Source organism: Pelophylax lessonae (assembly GCF_965119305.1).
Source record: "Pelophylax lessonae genome assembly, chromosome: 4".
Classification (NCBI taxonomy): Eukaryota; Metazoa; Chordata; class Amphibia; order Anura; family Ranidae; genus Pelophylax; species Pelophylax lessonae.
This window is the reverse complement of record NC_138771.1, coordinates 493,636,059-493,659,950: the sequence shown is the minus strand read 5'-3', so window position 1 is coordinate 493,659,950 and position 23,892 is coordinate 493,636,059. Positions and strand designations below refer to the sequence as shown.

At 47.4% G+C, this 23,892-nt stretch overlaps 1 protein-coding gene and 1 long non-coding RNA gene across 3 annotated transcripts in view; both read right to left on the bottom strand.

The window, feature by feature from the left end:
- PEX26 (peroxisomal biogenesis factor 26) overlaps positions 1-4,336 on the bottom strand; it is a 63,908-nt gene extending 59,572 nt beyond the window's left edge. For both annotated transcript variants that reach the window (XM_082256532.1, XM_082256531.1), the window contains exon 1: positions 4,130-4,336. In XM_082256532.1, coding sequence (XP_082112658.1) covers positions 4,130-4,332 — 203 coding nt within the window. In that variant the 5' untranslated portion in view covers positions 4,333-4,336. The remainder of the gene's footprint in view (positions 1-4,129) is intronic.
- A 19,363-nt stretch (positions 4,337-23,699) lies between these two features.
- The window catches only part of LOC309554153, a 476,173-nt gene continuing 475,980 nt past the window's right edge, over positions 23,700-23,892 (bottom strand). The window contains exon 2 of the long non-coding RNA XR_014225208.1: positions 23,700-23,762. This is a non-coding gene — a long non-coding RNA (uncharacterized lncRNA). The remainder of the gene's footprint in view (positions 23,763-23,892) is intronic.

Here is a 23,892-nt window from a genome sequence, read left to right as displayed (position 1 = left end):
GGGAGTGGGTGTGATTTGTGTTTCTGGGTCAGGGAGTGGATGTGATTTGTGTGACTGGGTCAGGGAGTGGGTGGGGTTTGTGTTTCTGGTTCTGAGAGTGGGTGGGGTTTGTGTTTCTGAGTCAGGGAGTGGGTGGGGTTTGTGTTTCTGGGTCTGAGAGTGGGTGTGATTTGTGTTTCTGCATCATGGAATGGGAATGATTTGTGTTTCTGGGTCAGAAAGTGGGCGTGATTTGCGTTTCTGCACCATGGATTGGACGTGATCTGTGTTTCTGGGTCAGGGAGTGGGTGCGGTTTGTCTTTAGGAGTCAGGGAGTGGATACTATTTGTGTTTCTGGATCAGGGAGTGGGTGGGGTTTGTGTTTCTGGGTTAGATACTGGGTAGGGTTTGTGAATCTGGGTCAGGGAGTGGGTGTGATTTGTGTTTCTGGGTCAGGGAGTGAGTGTGATTTGTGTTTATGGGTTAGGGAGTGGGTGGGGTTTGTGTTTCTGGGTCAGGGAGTGGGTGAGGTTTGTGTTTCTGGGTCAGGGAGTGGGTGTGATTTGTGTTTCTGGGTCAGGGAGTGGATGTGATTTGTGTTCATGGGTTAGGGAGTGGGTGGGGTTTGTGTTTCTGGGTCAGGGAGTGGGTGTGACTGGTGTTTCTGGGTCAGGGAGTGGATGTGATTTGTGTTTCTGGGTCAGAGAGTGGGTGGGGTTTGTGTTTCTGGGTCAGGGAGTGGATGTGATTTGTGTTTCTGGGTCAGGGAGTGGATGTGATTTGTGTTTCTGGGTCAGGGAGTGGGTGGGGTTTGTGTTTCTGGGTCAGAGAGTGGGTGTGATTTGTGTTTCTGGGTCAGGGAATGGATGTGATTTGTGTTTCTGGGTCAGGGAGTGGGTGGGGTTTGTGTTTCTGGGTCAGGGAGTGGATGTGATTTGTGTTTCTGGGTCAGGGAGTGGGTGGGGTTTGTGTTTCTGGGTCAGGGAGTGGATGTGATTTGTGTTTCTGGGTCAGGGAGTGGATGTGATTTGTGTTTCTGGGTCAGGGAGTGTGTGTGATTTGTGTTTCTGGGTCAGGGAGTGGATGTGATTTGTTTTTCTGGGTCAGGGAGTGGGTGTGATTTGTGTTTCTGGGTCAGGGAGTGGATGTGATTTGTGTGACTGGGTCAGGGAGTGGGTGGGGTTTGTGTTTCTGGTTCTGAGAGTGGGTGGGGTTTGTGTTTCTGAGTCAGGGAGTGGGTGGGGTTTGTGTTTCTGGGTCTGAGAGTGGGTGTGATTTGTGTTTCTGCATCATGGAATGGGAATGATTTGTGTTTCTGGGTCAGAAAGTGGGCGTGATTTGCGTTTCTGCACCATGGATTGGACGTGATCTGTGTTTCTGGGTCAGGGAGTGGGTGCGGTTTGTCTTTAGGAGTCAGGGAGTGGATACTATTTGTGTTTCTGGATCAGGGAGTGGGTGGGGTTTGTGTTTCTGGGTTAGATACTGGGTGGGGTTTGTGAATCTGGGTCAGGGAGTGGGTGTGATTTGTGTTTCTGGGTCAGGGAGTGAGTGTGATTTGTGTTTATGGGTTAGGGAGTGGGTGGGGTTTGTGTTTATGGGTCAGGGAGTGGGTGGGGTTTGTGTTTCTGGGTCAGGGAGTGGGTGTGATTTGTGTTTATGGGTTAGGGAGTGGGTGGGGTTTGTGTTTCTGGGTCAGGGAGTGGGTGTGATTTGTGTTTCTGGGTCAGGGAGTGGATGTGATTTGTGTTTCTGGGTCAGGGAGTGGATGTGATTTGTGTTTCTGGGTCAGGGAGTGGGTGGGGTTTGTGTTTCTGGGTCAGGGAGTGGGTGTGATTTGTGTTTCTGGGTCAGGGAGTGGATGTGATTTGTGTGACTGGGTCAGGGAGTGGGTGGGGTTTGTGTTTCTGGTTCTGAGAGTGGGTGGGGTTTGTGTTTCTGAGTCAGGGAGTGGGTGGGGTTTGTGTTTCTGGGTCTGAGAGTGGGTGTGATTTGTGTTTCTGCATCATGGAATGGGAATGATTTGTGTTTCTGGGTCAGAAAGTGGGCGTGATTTGCGTTTCTGCACCATGGATTGGACGTGATCTGTGTTTCTGGGTCAGGGAGTGGGTGCGGTTTGTCTTTAGGAGTCAGGGAGTGGATACTATTTGTGTTTCTGGATCAGGGAGTGGGTGGGGTTTGTGTTTCTGGGTTAGATACTGGGTAGGGTTTGTGAATCTGGGTCAGGGAGTGGGTGTGATTTGTGTTTCTGGGTCAGGGAGTGAGTGTGATTTGTGTTTATGGGTTAGGGAGTGGGTGGGGTTTGTGTTTCTGGGTCAGGGAGTGGGTGAGGTTTGTGTTTCTGGGTCAGGGAGTGGGTGTGATTTGTGTTTCTGGGTCAGGGAGTGGATGTGATTTGTGTTCATGGGTTAGGGAGTGGGTGGGGTTTGTGTTTCTGGGTCAGGGAGTGGGTGTGACTGGTGTTTCTGGGTCAGGGAGTGGATGTGATTTGTGTTTCTGGGTCAGAGAGTGGGTGGGGTTTGTGTTTCTGGGTCAGGGAGTGGATGTGATTTGTGTTTCTGGGTCAGGGAGTGGGTGGGGTTTGTGTTTCTGGGTCAGGGAGTGGGTGGGGTTTGTGTTTCTGGGTCAGGGAGTGGGTGGGGTTTGTGTTTCTGGGTCAGGGAGTGGATGTGATTTGTGTTTCTGGGTCAGGGAGTGGGTGTGATTTGTGTTTCTGGGTCAGGGAGTGGATGTGATTTGTGTTTCTGGGTCAGGGAGTGGGTGGGGTTTGTGTTTCTGGGTCAGGGAGTGGATGTGATTTGTGTTTCTGGGTCAGGGAGTGGGTGGGGTTTGTGTTTCTGGGTCAGGGAGTGGATGTGATTTGTGTTTCTGGGTCAGGGAGTGGATGTGATTTGTGTTTCTGGGTCAGGGAGTGTGTGTGATTTGTGTTTCTGGGTCAGGGAGTGGATGTGATTTGTTTTTCTGGGTCAGGGAGTGGGTGTGATTTGTGTTTCTGGGTCAGGGAGTGGATGTGATTTGTGTTTCTGGGTCAGGGAGTGGGTGGGGTTTGTGTTTCTGGGTCAGGGAGTGGATGTGATTTGTGTTTCTGGGTCAGGGAGTGGGTGGGGTTTGTGTTTCTGGGTCAGGGAGTGGGTGGGGTTTGTGTTTCTGGGTCAGGGAGTGGGTGTGATTTGTGTTTCTGGGTCAGGGAGTGGATGTGATTTGTGTTTCTGGGTCAGGGAGTGGGTGGGGTTTGTGTTTCTGGGACTGGGAGTGGATGTGATTTGTGTTTCTGGGTCAGGGAGTGGGTGGGGTTTGTGTTTCTGGGTCAGGGAGTGGGTGGGGTTTGTGTTTCTGGGTCAGGGAGTGGGTGGGGTTTGTGTTTCTGGGTCAGGGAGTGGATGTGATTTGTGTTTCTGGGTCAGGGAGTGGATGTGATTTGTGTTTCTGGGTCAGGGAGTGGATGTGATTTGTGTTTCTGGGTCAGGGAGTGGGTGGGGTTTGTGTTTCTGGGTCAGGGAGTGGGTGGGGTTTGTGTTTCTGGGTCAGGGAGTGGATGTGATTTGTGTTTCTGGGTCAGGGAGTGGGTGGGGTTTGTGTTTCTGGGTCAGGGAGTGGGTGTGATTTGTGTTTCTGGGTCAGGGAGTGGGTGGGGTTTGTGTTTCTGGGTCAGGGAGTGGGTGTGATTTGTGTTTCTGGGTCAGGGAGTGGGTGGGGTTTGTGTTTCTGGGTCAGGGAGTGGGTGTGATTTGTGTTTCTGGGTCAGGGAGTGGGTGGGGTTTGTGTTTCTGGGTCAGGGAGTGGATGTGATTTGTGTTTCTGGGTCAGGGAGTGGATGTTATTTGTGTTACTGGGTCAGGGAGTGAGTGTGATTTGTGTTTCTCAGTTAGGGAGTGGGTGGGGATTGTATTTCTGGGTCGGGGGGTGGGGGGGTGGGGGAGGTGTGATTTGTTTTTCTAGGTTAGATAGTGGGAGTGTTCAGGGAGTGGATGTGATTTGTGTGTCTGTGTCAGGGAGTGGGTGAAGCTTGCCTTTCTGGGGCTCGGAGTGGGCAGAATTTGTGTTTCTGGGTCAGAGAGTGGGCCTGGTTTATTTTTGGGGTCAGGGAGTAGGCGGAGTTTGTTTTTTATAGATATATAACACAACCCGACAGATCTCTGCTGCACACACTCACTTTGTGTCTCCACCATCCGCTGATAAGATCTGCAGACCTCTCTCACACAGCGCCAACGCTCCAGCAAAGTTCCTTTCCAGCACCAGCAGGTCAGCTGCGGCATCTAGCAGACACACAGTTGGCGGCGTCCCTGACAGTGACAGGTGTGACCAGTCCCACATGGCGCTCAGGGAGCAGCTGGACACGTTCTCGGTCACCGCCATCGCAGAGGGGGTTGACATAAATGGGAGACCCTGAAAACCAAGACATAGCGGTCAGGACAGAATCAGTAATTGCATCCTGATAAATGAAGATTACTCAATGCAGCACAGATAAAGGTATCTACATTAACCACTTAAGACCGGAAGATTTTACCCCCATTCCGACCAGGGGTTTTTTTGCGATTTTTTACTGCGTGATTTTAACAGACAATTGCGCGGTCGTGCGATGCTGTACCTAAACGAATTTGACGTCCTTTTTTTCCCACAAACAGAGCTTTCTTTTGGTGGTATTTGATCACCTGTGCGATTTTTACTTTTTGCGCTATAAACAAAAAAAGAGCGTAAATTTTGCAAAAATAACAATATTTTTCACATTTTTTTATATGAAATTCCCCCCCCCCCCCCCAAAAAATGTAAAAATCAAAATTTTTTAACATTTTTGGCCAATTTGTTTTATGCTACATATGTTTGGTAAAAAAAAAAAAAAAAAAAAAATCGCAAAAAGCGTATTTTGATTGCTTTGCGCAAAAGTTATTGCGTTTACTAACTAAGGGAAAGATTTCTGTCATTTTTTTTTTAACGTGTAATGGCGGCGACCTGCGATTTTTTTGCAGTACTGCGACATTGCGGCGGACAGATCGGACCCTTGACTGACATTTTTGACACTTTTGGGGTTACCAGTGACATTACTGCAGTAATCAGTGCTATACATATGCACTGTTACTGGAAAATTACACTGGCAGGGAAGGGGTTAACTTTATTGGGGAGGGAGGGGTTAAGTGTGTCCCTAGGGGCGTGCTTTCTACTGTGATTGGCTGTGGCTACTAGTGTAGGAACAGTGATCAACGGTCCTACATAGTAGAACCGTCTGATCACAGTTTCTACACAGGGGAGAATGACAGACGGCTTGTTTACATCAGCCGCCTGACTTTCTCCCTCTGTACCGACGATCGGCGAGTGACCGGCGGACATCGGGTCTGCCGGTCACACGCACTAACTTCCCTGTGAACGAGCCACGCTATTGGCTCACAGGCAACTGACAGGCAAGTGACGTATCGGTACGTCACTCTGCCTGGCCGGGGCTGACCGCCGCAGTATATAGTCGTGCGGCTGTCGGCAACCGGTTAAAGCTGGCCATACATTATACAATTTAATTTATGTAGTGCAGGGGCCTGCCTGATTGCATGCAAATTGAAAGTGTTTAGGTGTGACCTCATATTATATGGCTTGTACCAAATCGCAGTTCCTAGCATGAAATAATTGTTGATTGATTTAAAGAAGATTGTACAATCAGACTATAAGATGTGTGGGCTTTAAAATGAAAGATTTTGAATAAAGGTTAACTCTACGAGCAATGTAAAGCCTCGTTTACACAGGGCAATCGCTTTTCTCCCCCGAACGCCAGAACTCCTGGCAGGAGAAAAGCTGCTTAAAGTGGAGCTCAACCCAAAAGGGGAAGTTCCGCTTTAAGCATTCCCTCTATGACACATTTAGTATGTCATTTATTGTTTTTTTTTTTGGGGGGGGGGGCAGGTACCTAGTTTTGACAGGTACTCCCTTCTACTTCCGCTCAGACCGCCTAGAGTTCTCCTCTCCCCCTCCTTCCCTCCATGCAGTCTTCTGGGACACATCACAGGTCCCACAAGACGGCCGGACCGTTCAGCAGGCGCAGCGCACCCAGATATGAAGCTGCAAGCAGTCACAGTGGGGTGCCCACAGTTAAAATGCTGGTGCCAGGAAGAGGAGGGGGAAGAGAAGCGACTTTTAATCGCTTGGCAACTGCCCTACGCACTTATACTGCGGCAGGGCGGCCGCTCTGTTCCAGATCACATACCTAGTACGTGATCTGACACTTTCAGGTTTGGGGTGCGCACAGAGCCAGCGACCCACTCCTGGAAACTGCTGATTGTTTGGGAGAAAGGCAGAACGGGGTCTGCCTATGTAAACAAGGCAGGCCCCTGTTTTGTGAGATGGGAATGTACTAATCCTGTGTTCCTGCAATCTTTACATTCCTCCAGTCAAAGCCCATCCCCCACAGTTAGTAAACACTCCCTTTAACCAGTTCTGGACCTGAAGGATTTGTCCCCTTAATGACCAGGCCATTTTTTGCAATTCGGCACTGTGTTAATTTATTGGACAATTGCGCGGTCATGCGATGCTGTACCCAAGTAAAATTGATGCCCTTTTTTCCCCACAAATAGAGATTTCCTTTGGTGGTATTTGATCACCTCTGCGATTTTTATTTTTTGCGCTATAAACAAAAAAAAGAGCGTCAATTCTGAAAAAAAAAAAAACATTATTTTTCTTACTCTGCTATATAATATTCCCCAAAATTCTTTTTTTAAAAATCAAAATGTTTCATCATTTTAGGCCAATTTTTATTCTGCTACATATTTTTGGTTAAAAAAAAAAAATCGCAATAAGCGTATTTTGATTGGTTTGCCCAAAAGTTATTGCGTCTACAAACTAGGGGAAAGATTTGTCATTTTTATTGTTTTGTTTACTAGTAATGGCGGCGATCTGTAATTTTTAGCTGGACTGCGACATTGCAGCGGACAGATCAGACCCCTAACTGACATTTTTTACACTTTTGGGAGGACCAGTGACAATACTAAGGTAATCACTGCTAAAAAATATGCATTGTTACTGTAATAATGACACTGGCATGGAAGGGGTTAACTGAGGGGCGATCAAAGGGTTAAGTGTATGCCTAGGGGGGTGTTTTCTAACTTTGAGGGGGATGGGCTTGTGGAATCAACACAGAGACCTGTGATCTTAAATAGGAGGAACACAGGAGCCCTGTGATCATTCCAGAGATAGCAACGGCCTGCTGTGTTTACAACAGCAGACCTTTGCTCTCTCTCCATGGGGAGCGATCGCGCCTGCCGGGCTTTCTAATGGGAGCACGCTCATGCCCCCAGGAGCGCGCAGCTGAGCCAGCCTGCCGCCGTATATTTGCAGCGGGTGGTCCGTCGGCAATTAGTTTAAAAGTGCGCCTAAAGTCAAGTACTGCTCAGCTTTAGGCACGTCCTGTTGTTGGACAATAATAAAATCCATTGGCTAGAATACTGGAATGCAATAACAGTTAAATGTTAGTCATGTCTAGCGATTAGATACGTTTAGGTGTAAATCCAGTGGTGTCTTCACCCCAGATGATTTTTCAATCGGCTCTCGGGTGCTGTCGTCGCCATTTCTTGTAATGGAAACAAGCAGGGAAGCCTTGCGGCTTCACAGCCGACCCCTACTGCTCATAGGCAAAGCGCACTTAACTTTGTGAATGGCCTGGCAGCAGGAGAAAGGAGAAGGGGGGAGTGTCAAACTTCAGGGTGACTTTGTTGCGGCGAGATCGCCCGAAAATGGGAGTGGCTACCGGTCAAAACCAGCAAAAAGCCGGGCTGATCTTTTTCAAGGCCCCTTTCACACAGGCGGACCGTTCAGATCCGCCTGTCCGTTTTTTTGGTGGATCTGAACGGTCCCCCCATGCATTCCTATGGGGCATCGGATGTCAGCGGAGACATGTCCGCTGACATCCGACCTGATCCGACAAATCTGGACGGATGGAAACCCTATTTTCCATCTGTCCAGCGGATCGGATGGGATCGGGTGAGAACGGACTGATGGTCCGTTCCCATCCGATTTCCCCCATAGAGATGCATGGGGAACTGACAGTTGTGTCTCCGCACACAGCACGGAGACACAGCTGTCCTCCTGCTGCTCAGCGGGGGATCGGTGGCTCGATCCCCCGCTGAGAAAAACGGACTCCGTCCAACGGACGGAGTGTGTGAAAGGGGCCTTATACCCCGTACACACGTGCAGATTATCTGCAGACTTTTGTCTGCAGACTTACCTTTTCTATGTAGTGCAAGGGCCTGCCGGATTGCATACAAATTGAAAGTGTTTAGGTTTGACCTCATAGTTACATAGTTACATAGTAGGTGAGGTTGAATAAAGACAATAGTCCATCCAGTTCAACCTGTGTAGGTGTGTGTGGCTGTAATCATCTCACATACCCCTGAATGTTCTGATCCTTGAGATGTAAGTCTAAGAGTCTTTTGAAAGCCACCATACTACCCGCAGAAACCACCTCTTGTGGTAGAGAATTCCACAATCTTGTAGCCCTAACAGTAAAGAACCCCCCACGTTGCCTGTGGTTAAAACGCTTCTCCTCTAATCGCATTGTATGCCCTCGAGTCCTCATGCAATCCCTTCGAATGAACAGCTTTTTTTCTAAGCTGGGATCCCCATTAAGATATTTATAAATTGCTATCATGTCCCCCCTCAGACGTCTCTTCTCCAGGGAGAATAAATCAAGCGATTGTAGACGCTCTTCATAGTCAAGGTCCTCCAATCCCCTAATTAGTTTAGTTGCCCTTCTCTGGACTCTCTCCAGCTCCAACACATCCCTCCTGAGGACTGGCGACCAGAACTGGACAGAATACTCCAGATGCGGTCGGACCAGAGTTTTATAAAGTGGAAGGATTATAGTCTTATCTCTGGAATACATCCCTTTCTTTATGCATGCTAATATTCTGCTGGCTTTGGCAGCTGCCGCTTGACATTGCATGCTGTTGCCTAATCTATCATCAACCAAGACTCCCAGATCCTTCTCCATTTTTGATTCCCCCAAGGGTTCCCCTCCTAACGTGTATTGTGTTTTTATGTTTTTAGTCCCCAAGTGCAAAACCTTACACTTCTCCACGTTAAACCTCATTTGCCATGTCGTTGCCCACTCTGTAATTTTGTCCAGGTCATTCTGTAGGATATCTGCTTCATGCTGTGCAGTTATTGCCCTGGCCAATTTTGTGTCATCTGCAAAAACTGATATTGAACTACTGATCCCGTCCTCAATGCTGTTTATGAATAAATTGAACAAGGTTGGTCCCAGGACTGAGCCCTGGGGCACCCCACTTACTACCTCAGACCAGTCTGAGTATGCGCTGTTTATTACCACCCTTTGGACACGCCCTTTAAGCCAATTCCGTATCCAAGAGCAAACCCTGCTTTCGATACCTGCAGACCTTATTTTATAAATTAAAGCGGAGTTCCACCCTGGATTTTTTTTTTTTTTTTTTAATACCCCCGGGACAGTCAGGGCTAGTGCATTCCACAATGGCTAGCCTCTGATCTGTCCCGGGTTGCACTTACCTGCAAGACGAAATACTTACCTTGCAAACGTCTTGTCCAGCGCTGCCATCTCAGATGTGGGCAGCTTGAAGCCAGCGCGTCCTCTTCGGCGTCTTCTTCCGCCTTCTGTGGTCCCACGATGCTCTGCGCCGGCCCCGACGTCACTTCCGGGTCGCGCGCGTCACCCCTCCACAGCTTCTGGGCATGCCCAGAAGCTGTTTAGAAGGGGATGACGCGCGCGACCCGGAACTGACGTCGGGGCCGGTGCAGGCGCAATGAATCCTGGGAGCTATGACGTCCAGCTCCCAGGAATCATTGCAGAGCCAGGAAGTGACGACGGGCCGCGGCCGAGGAAGGAGGAAGAAGGAAGTAAGGTAAGTATATTTTCTTCGCTACGAGGTAAGTAAAAAAAAAAAAAAATTCTTTTTCAGGTGACCCGGAGCGAGAAGATGGAGGTAAGTATAAAAATAGGGTGGAACTCCACTTTAAGCGCTTGTGGGGAACTGTATCAAACGCCTTAGCGAAATCCAAGTACACCACATCCACTGGTCTGCCCCTATCTAGCTCACAGCTCACCTCCTCGTAGAATGCTAAGAGATTGGTTTGACAAGAACGCCCATTTGTAAACCCGTGCTGATTACTGCTGATGATGTTGTTGTCTTTAGCAAACTCTACGATATAGTCCCTTATCATCCCCTCCAGAAGTTTACATACTATTGATGTCAAACTGACAGGCCTATAATTTCCCGGGATATGCCTCTGGCCCTTTTTGAATATCGGAATCACGTTAGCTTTCTTCCAATCCCCTGGTACATCCCCTGTCCTAATACTGTCAGCAAAGATCAGGAACAGTGGTCTGGATATAACCTTACTGAGTTCCTTGAGTACTCTCGGATGTACGCCATCCGGGCCTGGTGATTTGTTTATGTTAAGTTTATCCAGCCTTTCCCTGATTTCACCCTCTGTTAGCCATAGTGGCAAATCCTGTGTATTAGTACTAACCATACAGTCATGGTCAGTGTACCCCTCCGTTTCCTGTGTAAAGACTGACGAGAAAAAAGCATTCAGCACGGTTGCTTTTTCAGTGTCCTCTGTAACCATCCCCCCATCATCGCTAATTATGTGTGCAATATGCTCTGCCCTAGTTTTTTTGCTGTTGATATATTTAAAGAATTTCTTTGGGTTTTTTTTACTATCCTCCGCTATTTGTCTCTCAAAGTTGATTTTAGCCATTTTGATTTCGTGTTTACTTTTCTTATTTGCCTCCTTGTATAGCTCGAAAGCCAATACAGTGCCCTCTGATTTATATTTCTTGAAGGCCATTTTTTTTTCCCTAATACGTTTTTTAACGTTACGGTTTAGCCAGCCAGGTTTGGCTTTGTCTCTTCTAAATTTATTTCCCATAGGAATGCACTGCAAGATGCCTTTGCCTAATATGTTCCTAAAGCATTCCCATTTTTCCTCTGTGGTCAGGGATCCCAGGGTTTGGTCCCAGTTTACCCTTTCCATCAATGAGTACAATTTTGGAAAGTTTGCCCTTCTGAAGTTTAGGGTTCTTATGTTCCCCACTTGCCTTGTTATATTGTTATTTATACTAAATGTGATCATCCTGTGATCGCTAGAGCCCAGGTTGTCCTGAACTACTACCTCCGAGATTATGTCTGGGTCATTAGTGATCAATAGATCCAGGACTGCATTTTCTCTAGTCGGAGAATCCACCAACTGTGACATGTAATTATCCAGTAAGGTTTCTGTGAATAGACGGGCCTTCTGTGAGTGTGCAGTCCCCTCTTCCCAGTCAATGTCAGGATAATTGAAGTCCCCCAATATGATGACTGATCCCAATTTTGCCACTTTACTCATTAGTGCTAAAAATTCCAGCTCTACCTCCTCCCCTTGGTTAGGTGGCCTATAGCAAACCCCCACAATTACTTTCCCCTTTTCTCCTTCCCTATGGAGTTCAACCCACACAGATTCTAACTCCATGCTCATCCCATCCGTAATGTCACTCCTTTCTATCACCTTTATATTGTTCTTGACATAGAGACATACCCCTCCCCCTCTTTTTCCTACCCTGTCCTTCCGGTACACCGAATACCCTTGGATATTGGCCAGCCAGTCATGTGAGGGGTCGAACCAAGTCTCTGTTATTCCCACAAGGTCTATGTCCTCCTCATGTACTAACATTTCCAACTCATCCATTTTATTAGCTAGGCTCCTGGCATTAGCATATACCCCTCTTAGTTTTACGGAAGTTGAGCGCAATTGGTGGTTATGTTTATTCCTGTTTGGTCTGAGGTTTTCCCGCACAGACCTACCGATTGGCGTTGTGGACCTACTGTCGCTGCTGACCCCTACAACTGCCTTCAGTCCTCTGCTCCCTCCTGACTGATTCTACTTCTGAGCCCTCCCCCCCGTCTCCTAGTTTAAAAGCCCCTCCAACTTGGTGGCCATCTTTCTCCCCAAAAGAGCTGTACCGTCCCCATTAAGGTGCAGCCCATCCTTACTAAAGAGCTGGTAGCCGACTGAGAAGTCAGCCCAGTTCTCCAGGAACCCAAACCCCTCCTTCCTACACCAATTCCTCAGCCACTTGTTAAGTTCCCTAATCTCCTTCTGCCTCTCCTGTGTGGCTCGAGGTACACTCATATTATATGGTTTTGGTAAGTCTGCAGACAAAAGTCTGCAGATAATCTGCACGTGTGTATGGGGCATTACTCTGCAAGAAAAGTGTTTCCTTTGTGCGTTTTGAAAAGTCCTGCATGCTGCATCTTTGGTGTGGTGTTGAAACCTGCGCCAAAAATTCAGCTTCCTATTTATTTATTTATGTCAGGTACTTATATAGTGCTGTCAATTTTACGCAGAGCTTTACATACAGTGGGTACGGAAAGTATTCAGACCCCCTTAAATTTTTCACTCTTTGTTATATTGCAGCCATTTGCTAAAATCATTTAAGTTCATTCTTCTTCCTCATGAATGTACACATAGCACCCCATACTGACAGAAAAACACAGAATTGTTGACATTGTTGCAGATTTATTAAAAAAGAAAAACTGAAATATCACATGGTCCTAAGTATTCAGACCCTTTGCTCAGTATTTAGTAGAAGCCCCCTTTTGATCTAATACAGCCAGGAGTCTTTTTGGGAAAGATGCAACAAGTCTTTCACACCTGGATTTGGGGATCCTCTGCCATTCCTCCTTGCAGATCCTCTCCAGTTCTGTCAGGTTGGATGGTAAACGTTGGTGGACAGCCATTTTTAGGTCTCTCCAGAGATGCTCAATTGGGTTTAAGTCAGGGCTCTGGCTGGGCCATTCAAGAACAGTCACGGAGTTGTTGTGAAGCCACTCCTTCGTTATTTTAGCTGTGTGCTTAGGGTCATTGTCTTGTTGGAAGGTAAACCTTCGGCCCAGTCTGAGGTCCAGAGCACTCTGGAGAAGGTTTTTGTCCAGGATATCCCCGTACTTGGCCGCATTCATCTTTCCCTCGATTGCAAGCAGTCGTCCTGTCCCTGCAGCTGAAAAACACCCCCACAGCATGATGCTGCCACCACCATGCTTCACTGTTGGGACTGTATTGGACAGGTGATGAGCAGTGCCTGGTTTTCTCCACACATACCGCTTAGAATTAAGGCCAAAAAGTTCTATTTTGGTCTCATCAGACCAGAGAATCTTATTTCTCACCATCTTGGAGTCCTTCAGGTGTTTTTTAGCAAACTCCATGTGGGCTTTCATGTGTCTTACACTGAGGAGAGGCTTCCGTCGGGCCACTCTGCCATAAAGCCTCGACTGGTGGAGGGCTGCAGTGATGGTTGACTTTCTACAACTTTCTCCCATCTCCTGACTGCATCTCTGGAGCTCAGCCACAGTGATCTTTGGGTTCTTCTTTACCTCTCTCACCAAGGCTCTTCTCCCCCGATAGCTCAGTTTGGCCGGACGGCCAGCTCTAGGAAGGGTTCTGGTCATCCCAAACGTCTTCCATTTGAGGATTATGGAGGCCACTGTGCTCTTAGGAACCTTAAGTGCAGCAGAAATCTTTTTGTAACCTTGGCCAGATCTGTGCCTTGCCACAATTCTGTCTCTGAGCTCTTCAGGCAGTTCCTTTGACCTCATGATTCTCATTTGCTCTGACATGCATTGTGATCTGGAAGGTCTTATATAGACAGGTGTGTGGCTTTCCTAATCAAGTCCAATCAGTATAATCAAACACAGCTGGACTCAAATGAAGGTGTAGAACCATCTCAAGGATGATCAGAAGAAATGGAAAGCACCTGAGTTAAATATATGAGTGTCACAGCAAAGGGTCTGAATACTTAGGACCATGTGATATTTCAGTTTTTCTTTTTTAATAAATCTGCAACAATGTCAACAATTCTGTGTTTTTCTGTCAGTATGGGGTGCTATGTGTACATTCATGAGGAAGAAGAATGAACTTAAATGATTTTAGCAAATGGCTGCAATATAACAAAGAGTGAAAAATTTAAGGGGTCTGAATACTTTCCGTACCCACTGTATACATTGCACATTCACATCAGTCCCTGCCCTCAAGGAGCTTACAATCTAAGGCCCCTAACTCACATACATACACAGTACGGCCAATTTATTTATTTATTTTTATACAGGATCCAATTAACCTACCAGCAGGTCTTTAAAAATTAATGGAAATCGCGGTAAAAACGCACCATAATTTGCGTTTTTGAGTCGTGTCAATTTTGCAGGCAACCCAAAAAACGCACCAGAAACGCATAGAAAACACAGTAAATCGTGGTAAAAATGATTTCGCCCTACCTCTAAGGCTCCTTTCACACTTATACGACCTAAAGGTCGTGCGATTTTGACTGGACTTAAAGCACTGCCTATCTTCTAGATTGTAAGCTCTAACGAGCAGGGCCCTCTGATTCCTCCTGTATTGAATTGTACTGTAACTGTATTGTCTTCCCCCACACTGTAAATCGCTGCGCAAACTGTTGGCGCTATATAAATCCTGTATAATAATAATGTCTATGGACCTCAAAATGCATTAAAATCATCCCCAAAGTAGTGCAAGGACCACTTTGAAGTCGCTGTGACTTGAAGTCGTACAGATATGAACACTACTCATTGGAAATCATGGAGTATGACTTGTCATGTGACTTTGCAGTTCCAAATCGCAGGACAAGGCGCACAAGTGTGAAAGGGGCCTAATGCCTCGTACACACGTACCGATCGTCGGCTGACTGATCGGCCGTCTTTTGTCCAGGGCTGTCCTCTCTGCTGAAAAGTGCAAAAGACTGCACACTAATTTTGTCGGCCAACAACAGCCGACTGCAGAAGTGATGTCATGTGATGGTTAACTTTCCGTGTGTTTTTTCTTTTCTGAGCATGCCCAGTCTTGCAAATCTGCGGTCTGTCGGCCGAATTCTGTACTGACTGGCGAACAATCGGCCGTTCTGGTGTTGGCCAACAAAAATTTTAATGCTTACACGACAGATTCTGTTCGGCCGAAAATGCGCTGTCGGCTGTCGGAAGCATCATACTAACAAGCCTACAATCGGCCGATCGGTCGTCGGCCGAATATTTACGGCCGACAATCGGTACGTGTGTACGGGGCTTAAGGCTCCATTAACATATAGGCATTTTGGATAGTGGGCAGAATTGCTGCAATCCGGAACCATTGCAAGTCGCGGGATGGCGGTGCGATTAATGTGACTTGCAATGGCCTCCCAAACGCGGCACGATTTAGCTGCAACTGTTGCCCGACGAATCACTGTAAAATCGCGCAAAACAGGATCGCGGGACGCCTGTCGCCCAAAAAACAGTACAAGAACTTCTTTTGGGCGACAGGCGTTCCACGATTCTGTTAGCACGATTTCACCGGGATTTGTTGGGCGACAGCGCGGCAAAATCGTGCTGCGTTTGGGGTGCCATTGCAAGTCAAGGGAATCGCACGGGCATCCCGCGACTTCCAATGGTTCCTGATTGCGGCAATTCTGCCCACAATCTGTGACGCCTATATGTGAATGGAGCCTAAGACCTATCCTTCCTGCCCACCTTCTTTTACAGCAGCCACTCCCACTGTAAGCCTGATTTCAGCTTTCATCAGTACTGCAGAAACTATAAGAACACATTTACACTGATGTGCTCCAGCCAAAGATTTCCTGTACATTTCTAATGTGAAAACCTCCCCAGTGTGCACACTGACAAACACAGAGGGAACACTTAGAGGTACTGTATAAGAACTCCCACCTCCAGAAAAGGTGTGACACCCTACGGTAAAACTACTAGTCCCAGCACACTCCACCTGACAAAGGTGACAGCACAGCAAGTGTTCCAGGTTTAGGAATCTAACTCCCAGCATGCACCGCGCCCTCAGCCAGTCTCCCGTGCTGGGACTTGCAGTCCCTCAACCCCTCCCACACACACCTGGGCTGAGACGAGAGTCTTCAGGAAGTCCTGGCTGCAGCTCCTCCCAGGCTCCACCCCCTGCCTTCCCTGCCAGAAGGAGCCAGCCAATAGCAGCGCACCTTTCATCTTCCCTCCGCAGCAGCTTCTATAACTAGCTATCTGTCAGTAATGACGCACGTGACCCTCGGCTCCTCCCAGCCATTCGCAGTGTGACAGTATGAGAATGTATCCAGCAGGGGGAGTAGAGGAGTTCTCCTGTACTAAGCGGAGTGTTATAATAAGGATTTCCTTATTGCAGAGATCAGAGGGACCGTGTGTGGTCTTAGGGCCAACATTATAGGGGAGTGATCCCCCAAAATGATTACATGCTTCCTGTTAACCACTTACAGGCTGGGCAATCTGATATAGCTCTCATATACAGTATGTGTTAAAAATCAGCATTTTTTTTTTTTTTGCTAGAAAATTGATTAGAACCCCCAAACAGTATATATTTTCTGAAAGCAGAGACCCTGGAGAATAAAACAGTGGCTGCTGCATATTTTTAGTCTCACGATATTTGTGTAGCAGGAAAAAATACAATTTAACCTCTTGCCGATCACCCGCTGCAGATATACCGCGGCAAGGTGGCTCGTCTGCACGAATCGCCGTACCTATATGTCGCTCCTCGGGAGCGATCATGGAAGGCGTGTACAGCGATTCTCAAGAGGGGTAGCTGATCTGCGGCGCCGACGGACGCGATTTCCTCCGGGCTACCGCGATCACTCCCTGGGGAGACAGAACGGTGATCTGCCAATATAAACCATGGCAGACCGTTCTGTCAGCAATCAACACAGTAGGAGGAACACAGGTCCCTGTGTTGATCCCATAAGCCTATCCCCCTCACAGTTAGAAAACACCCCCTAGGCATACATTTCAAAGTATAACACAAAATGTGTTGTTCTCCTCTTAGGGGAGGGATTTTTAAGGCAATAAAAAAAGGTAAGGAAAACAGGTACAAAACAACAATATATAAAAAAATATGTGAAAATTTATTAAATACAATTCTAATATAAAATAACAAATATGTCAAACTAGAACAAATATATACAACCTAGTCCCACTCTCATGGCCAAAAACGGAAAACGCCAAAGTTGGTCATGGGCAGATAGGACCAAGAAGTAACCAAAGCCTCGTACACACGTACCGATTGTCGGCCGTAAATATTCGGCCGACGACCGATCGGCCGATTGTAGGCTTGTTAGTATGATGCTTCCGACAGCGCACTTTCGGCCGAAAAGAATCTGTCGTGCAGGCATTAAAATTTTTGTTGGCCAACACCAGAACGACCGATTGTTCGCCAGTCAGTACAGAATTCGGCCGACAATCAGCAGATTTGCAAGACTGGGCATGCTCAGAAAAGAAAAAACACAGGGAAAGTTAACCATCACATGACATCACTTCTGCAGTCGGCGGACAAACTTCTTGTGCAGTCTTTTGCACTTTTCAGCGGACAGGACAGCCCTGGACAAAAGACGGCCGATCGGTCGGCCGATGATCGGTACGTGTGTACGAGGCAATACAATAATGCATCAGAAAGAAAAGAAAGAATTGGGGATGCACCACTCCCGCCCTGGGGTGTGACCAGGGCCGGTGCTTCCACTAGGCAAACTAGGCAGCCGCCTAGGGCGCATTGCCACCTAGGGGCGCAGCCAGGAGTCAGCACTCTCTCTCCATCATGAATGATTATTGTGAGCTGAGGGGAGAGGTGGCGGTAGGGGAGGAAGAAGGGACAGAGAAAGATGCCAGGTGTCTTGGGCAGTGGCGGAACTATCAGGCCCTGGCTTTCCACCACTGTTGGAGGGGCCCCAAGAGGCAGGAATGGAGCCCACCAGAGTGCCTGCATGATGATCCTCTTCAGCTGGAGCTGAACGGCCTTAACCCCAGGCAGGAAGTGACTCTCTGCACTGAGCTGGTAGGCAGCCGTTCATTTCCCTGGGTAGGTATTAAGCAGGGAGCGAAGGAGAGCTGAACCTGAGCCGGAGCTCGGCACTGGAGGGCGGAACCTTTACTGGGGCAGAAGCGACGAGGCACCGGAATGGTCTGAGGAGGTTGATGATGAAGGACATGCTGAGCTCTCTGGCTGCTGCTTTTCCCTCCACCAGGAGCCGATTGGAGCTGTGGTGAGCACTGTGGTCCAGGAGAGAAGCATCCTGGGAGAAGGAATCAGCAGGATCACAGTGAAGGAGGGCAGAGTGGGGGCCACTCTCTTCATACCGCCCAGTTAATGTCCCCAGAACAGGGGATCGGGGTCCCTGGGTGTTACATGGAGCATCCCTGGTATGAAAGGGAATCGGGGTCACCAGGTGTGCCATGGGGAATCAGAGTCACCAGGTGTGACATGGAGGATAGGGGTCACCGGGTGTAACAGGAGTCCGGGGTCACCAGGTGTGCCATGAGGAATTGGGGTCCCTGGGTGTGCCATGCGGGATTGGGGTCCTCAAGTGTGACATGGAGGAACATCAGGTTCCCCAGGTGTGACATGGAAAAACATCAGGGTCTGACATAGAGGAACATTGGGGTCACTGACACTGAGTATGACAGCATGACATGGAGGAACACGGAGGTCCCTGGGTGTGACATGGAGGAACATCAGGGTCAGTGGGTATGACAGCATGACATGGAGGAATATTGGGGTCCAAGGGTGTGACATTAGGGTCCCGGGTGTGACATGGAGGAATATGGGGTGTCACTGGATATAAAAGCATAACATGGAGGAACCATCAGATCAGGGTCACTGGGTATGACATAGAGGAGTTTTTAACCCCTTTCCTTTTTTTTGGGGGGGGGGGGGCACAAGTAGCTGGTCTTGCCTAGGGCGTAAAATAGTCTAGCACCGGCCCTGGGTGTGACCCCTAGGGAAGGGAGAGTATTGAATCCAACGCGTTTCAAAATGGTTGATGAACTTGTAAGTTCCAATCTTCATCAGGGATATGTACAAATTAGTGATCCCCTTTTCCTAAGAAATCAAAAACATACAAACACACAAAGAAAAGAAGGGGAAAAAGAGAAAAAGTATATGAATGTGTACTTAGGCTACATTTAACCCTTTGATCTCCCCTGGTTTTACCCTCTTCCCTGCCAGTGTCATTAGTACAGTAACAGTGCATATTTTCAGCACTGATTACTGTAGTAATGTCACTGGTCCCCCCAAAAGTGTAAAAAATGTCAGTTAGGGGTCTGATATGTCTGCCACAATTTCGCAGTCCCGCTAAAAATCGCTGATCGCCGCCATTACTAGTAAAAAGAAACATTTATAAAAATGACATAAATCTTTCCCTTAGTTGGTAGATGCGATAACTTTTGCGCAAACCAATCAATATACAGTTATTGGGATTTTTTTTACCAAAAATACGTAGCAGAATACAAATTGGCCTAAAATTATGAAAAAAATATTTTTACATTTTTTTTTATTGGGAATGTTATAAAGCAGAAAGTAAAAAATATTGTTTTTTTTTCCAAAATTGTCACAATTTTTTTGTTAACCACTTCTGGACCGGAAGATTTTCCCCCTTAATCACCAGGCAATATTTTGCGATTCAGCACTGCGTTATTTTAACGGACAATTGTGCGATCGTGCGATGCTGTACCCAAATAAAATTGATGTCCTTTCATTTGGTGGTATTTGATCACCTGTGCGATTTTTAATTTTTTGTGCTATAAACAAAAAAAGAGCGACAATTCTGAAAAAAAAAAAACAATATTTTTCACATTCTGCTATATAACATTCTCAAAAAAAAGTAAAAACCAAATTTTTTTTAACATTTTAGGTCAATTTCTGGTACATATCTTTGGTAGAAAAAATCGTAATAAGTGTATTTTGATTGGTTTGCGCAAAAGTTATCGCGTCTACTAACTAGGGAAAAGATTTATGTTATTTTTATTGTTTTTTTTTTTTTATTACTAGTAATGACGGCGATATGTGATTTTTTGCAGGACTGCGACATTGCGGTGGACAGATCGGACCCCTGACATTTTGACACTTTTGGAGGGACCAGTGACATTACTACAGTAATCAGTGCTAAAAATATGCGCTGTTACTGTAGTAATGACACTGGCAGGGAAGGGGTTAACACAGTGGGTAATCAAGGGGTTAAAGCAGGCTTAGGAGAGTGATTCTAAGGGCCCTTTCACACGGGCGATCCGATCAGATCCGCCTGTCAGTTTTTTAGGCGGATCTAATCGAATCCTCCATGCAGCTCTATGGGGCAGCGGGTGTCAGCGGAGACACCTCCGCTGACACCCGCTGCCATCCGTATCCGGTCCTGTCCGTGAAATCTCAACGGATGGAAACCCTATTTTTCCATCCGTTCAGGGATCGGATCTGATGAGAGCGGACAGGCGGTCCGCTCTCATCCGATCCCCCATAGAGGGCAGCGGGAGCTGTGACAGCTCCCTCTCCGCACTGCAAGCGGAGACGGAGCTGTCATCCGCCGGCTCAGCGGAGATCGGCGGATCGATCCCCGCTGAGCAGCACGGATCTGCCTACGGAGGCGGACCGTGTGAAAGAGCCCTAACTGTGGGGGGGGGGGGGGAGGGGCATGGCTTGTGAAATGATCACAGAGACCTGTGATCCTATTTTATATATATATATATATATATAGCAGGATCACAGGCACTCTGTGATCATTTTAGAGAGAACGGTCGGCTGTGTTTACAACAGCTGACTGTTCTTCTCTGTCAGCAGGGAATCGGAGCAGCCTGCCTGCCTCGGAGCAGCCTGCCTGCAATCGGAGCAGCCTGCCCGCTGCATCGGAGTCCCCACTGCCATATGGGGGCGGGATCGCGGCGGCGCTCGCCCTCTAGCGTGACCAACGTAGGTCTGCATTGGTTGGCGCAGGAGAGCCGCACTGCGGCAGTAAATCGGCGGCGGGCAGTCGAGAACAGGTTAATAGCGCAAAAAAATCGCAGAGGTATCAAATACCACCAAAAGAAAGCTCTATTTGTGGGAAAAAAAAGGACGTCAATTTCATTTGGGTACAGTATAGCATGACCACGCAAATGTCAGTTAAAATAACGCAGTGCCGAATCGCAAAACATAAACTGGTCATTAAGGGGGTAAAACCTTCCAGTCCTTAAGTGGTTAACAAATTTTCAAGGGGGGGGGTGGACCAGTCTTGTGCAGGGAGGATCTGGTGGATCTGGTAAATATATCTCTGCTGTCCTCTCCCCTGGAAAAAACAAGCAGTTAACCCATGCAGTGCAGGCCCAGCCCACCTACTGCACAAAAACAAAATTTGCCCAGACTTTCGTTTTAGCTTTTTTTTCTATTTTTACATTTATTTTATTTTACATTTTTTTCTATTTTTTATTGCTATCAAAAGGGATGAACAACATTGTTTGTGATTGTTTGGGCAGACAGGTATTCTTTATTGAGACATCAAGGTTTTATTAGACCCCCAATCCCTGCTCTGCTCCCGTAGACCGCTGACCAAACACATCTCAGTTTGACTGCCTGCCTCCCTGGCCCGTACCAGCCAGGTAAACATGGAACTGAAACAGGAAGTGACAAATTCATCTCCACTTCCAACTTTATTCATTATAGAGGAGAGAGAGGAACGGATATGCCTCCTTCTCCTCTGTGCACAGTTGACCCAACTATGGTGGGGGTGGGGGCCCCCTTCCGGGCCCTGAAGAACTAATTGGTGATCTGTAGAGGCGCTCAGATCACTTTTACTGGAAAGTGGATCACAAGCTGAAAAATGTGATACCAGGAGCTGCAGCCACGAACCTGGTATAACCTTTTGTTCCAAAGGCCATTATAAATAAATATGTATACAGTATCTCACAAAAGTGAGTACATCCCTCATATTTTTGTAAATATTTTATTATATCTTTTCATGTGACAACACTGAAGAAATGACACTTTGCTACAAAGTGTAAAGTAGTGAGTGTACAGCTTGTATAACAGTGTAAATTTGCTGTCCCCTTAAAATAACTCAACACACAGCCATTAATGTCTAAACCGCTGGCAACAAAAGTGAGTACACCTCTAAGCGAAAATGTCCAAATTGGGCCCAAAGTGTCAATATTTTGTGTGACCACCATTATTTTCCAGCACTGCCTTAACTCTCTTGGGCATGGAGTTCCCCAGAACTTCACAGGTTGCCACTGGAGTCCTCTTCCACACCTTTATGGCAACATCACAGAGCTGGTGGATGTTAGAGACCTTGCGCTCATCCACCTTCCATTTGAGGATGCCCCACAGATGCTCAATAGGATTTAGGTCTGGAGACATGCTTGGCCAGTCCATCACCTTTACCCTCAGCTTCTTTAGCAAGGCAGTGGTCGTCTTGGAGGTGTGTTTGGGATTGTTATCATGTTGGAGTACTGCCCTGCGGCCCAATCTCTGAAGGGAGGGGATCATACTCTGCTTCAGTATGTCACAGTACATGTTGGCATTCATGATTCCCTCAATGAACTGTTGCTCCCCAATGCCAGCAGCATTCATGCAGTCCCAGACCATGACACTCCGACCACCATGCTTGACTGTAGGCAAGACACACTTGTCTTTGTACTCCTCATCTAGGTCCCGCCACACACGCTTGACACCATCTGAACCAAATACGTTTATCTTGGATCTCATCAGACCACAGTTCCAGTAATCCATGTCCTTAGTCTGCTTGTCTTCAGCAAACTGTTTGTGGGCTTTCTTGTGCATCATCTTTAAAAGAGGCTTCCTTCTGGGACGACAACCATGCAGACGAATTTGATGCAGTGTGTGGCGTATGGTCTGAGCACTGACAGGCTGACCCCCCACCCCTTCAACCTCTGCAGCAATGCTGGCAGCATTCATATGTCTATTTCCCAAAGATAATCTCTGGATATGACTCTGAGCACATGCACACAACTTCTTTGGTCGACCATAGCGAGGCCTGTTTTGACTGGAACCTGTCCTGTTAAACCGCTGTATGGTCTTGGCCACTGTGCTGCAGCTCAGTTTCAGGGTCTTGGCAATCTTCTTATAGCCTAGGCCATCTTTGTTTAGAGCAACGATTCTTTTTTTCAGAGCCTCAGAGAGTTCATTGCCATGAGGTGCCATGTTGAACTTCCAGTGACCAGTATGAGAGAGTGAGAGTGATAACACCAAATTTAACACACCTGCGCCCCATTCACACCTGAGACCTTGTAACACTAACGAGTCACATGACACCGGGGAGGGAAATGGCTAATTGGGCCCAATTTGGACATTTTTACTTAGGGGTGTACTCACTTTTGTTGCCAGCGGTTTAGACATTAATGGCTGCGTTTGAGTTATTTTGAGGGGACAGCAAATTTACACTCACTACTTTACATTGTAGCAAAGTGTTATCACATCAAAAGATATAATAAAATATTTACAAAAATGTGAGGGGTGTACTCACTTTGTGAGATACTATATATATTATATACACATAGAGAGAGAGCCTAAGGATGCAAAGTAGTTAAAGAGGAGTCTCTTCCCCCCCCCCCCCCCCAAAAAAAAAAATTCTAAGTCAGCAGCTACAAATACTGTAGTTGCTGATTTATACTATTAAGGCACTTACAGTACCTGTCCAGGCATCCAGTGGTATCCTCACCCGAGCTAGTTCTTGAATCGGCGCTCAGATGCTGGCACCACCATCTTGGCTAAGGGAAACCGGCAGTGAAGCCTTACAGCTGCTTGTGGCAGCGGAGGGGAGTAGGAGGCAGACAAGTGTAGCGTCCCCTTTTGGGTGGAGCTCAGCTTTAAAGCGGAGTTCAGGCCTCAGAATCGAAAAAATCGATTTTGGGCCATCCGCTTGCTGAGGGCCACCTGAAAAAGAAATGGATGCTCCCAATTGTTTCTTTTTTTGGTCACTTACCTTGATATTGAAGAAAATATACTCACCTTCCTTCCACTTCCTCCCTCTGCGGCCGCAGCCTGCGCCATCACTTTCGGTTTGCGATGACTCCTGGGAGCTGAACGTCATCGCTCCCAGGAGTCAATGCGCCTGCACCGGCCCCGCTCGTCACTTCCGGTGTAGGCACGGCATTCCCTGCTAAACAGCTTCTGGGCATGCCC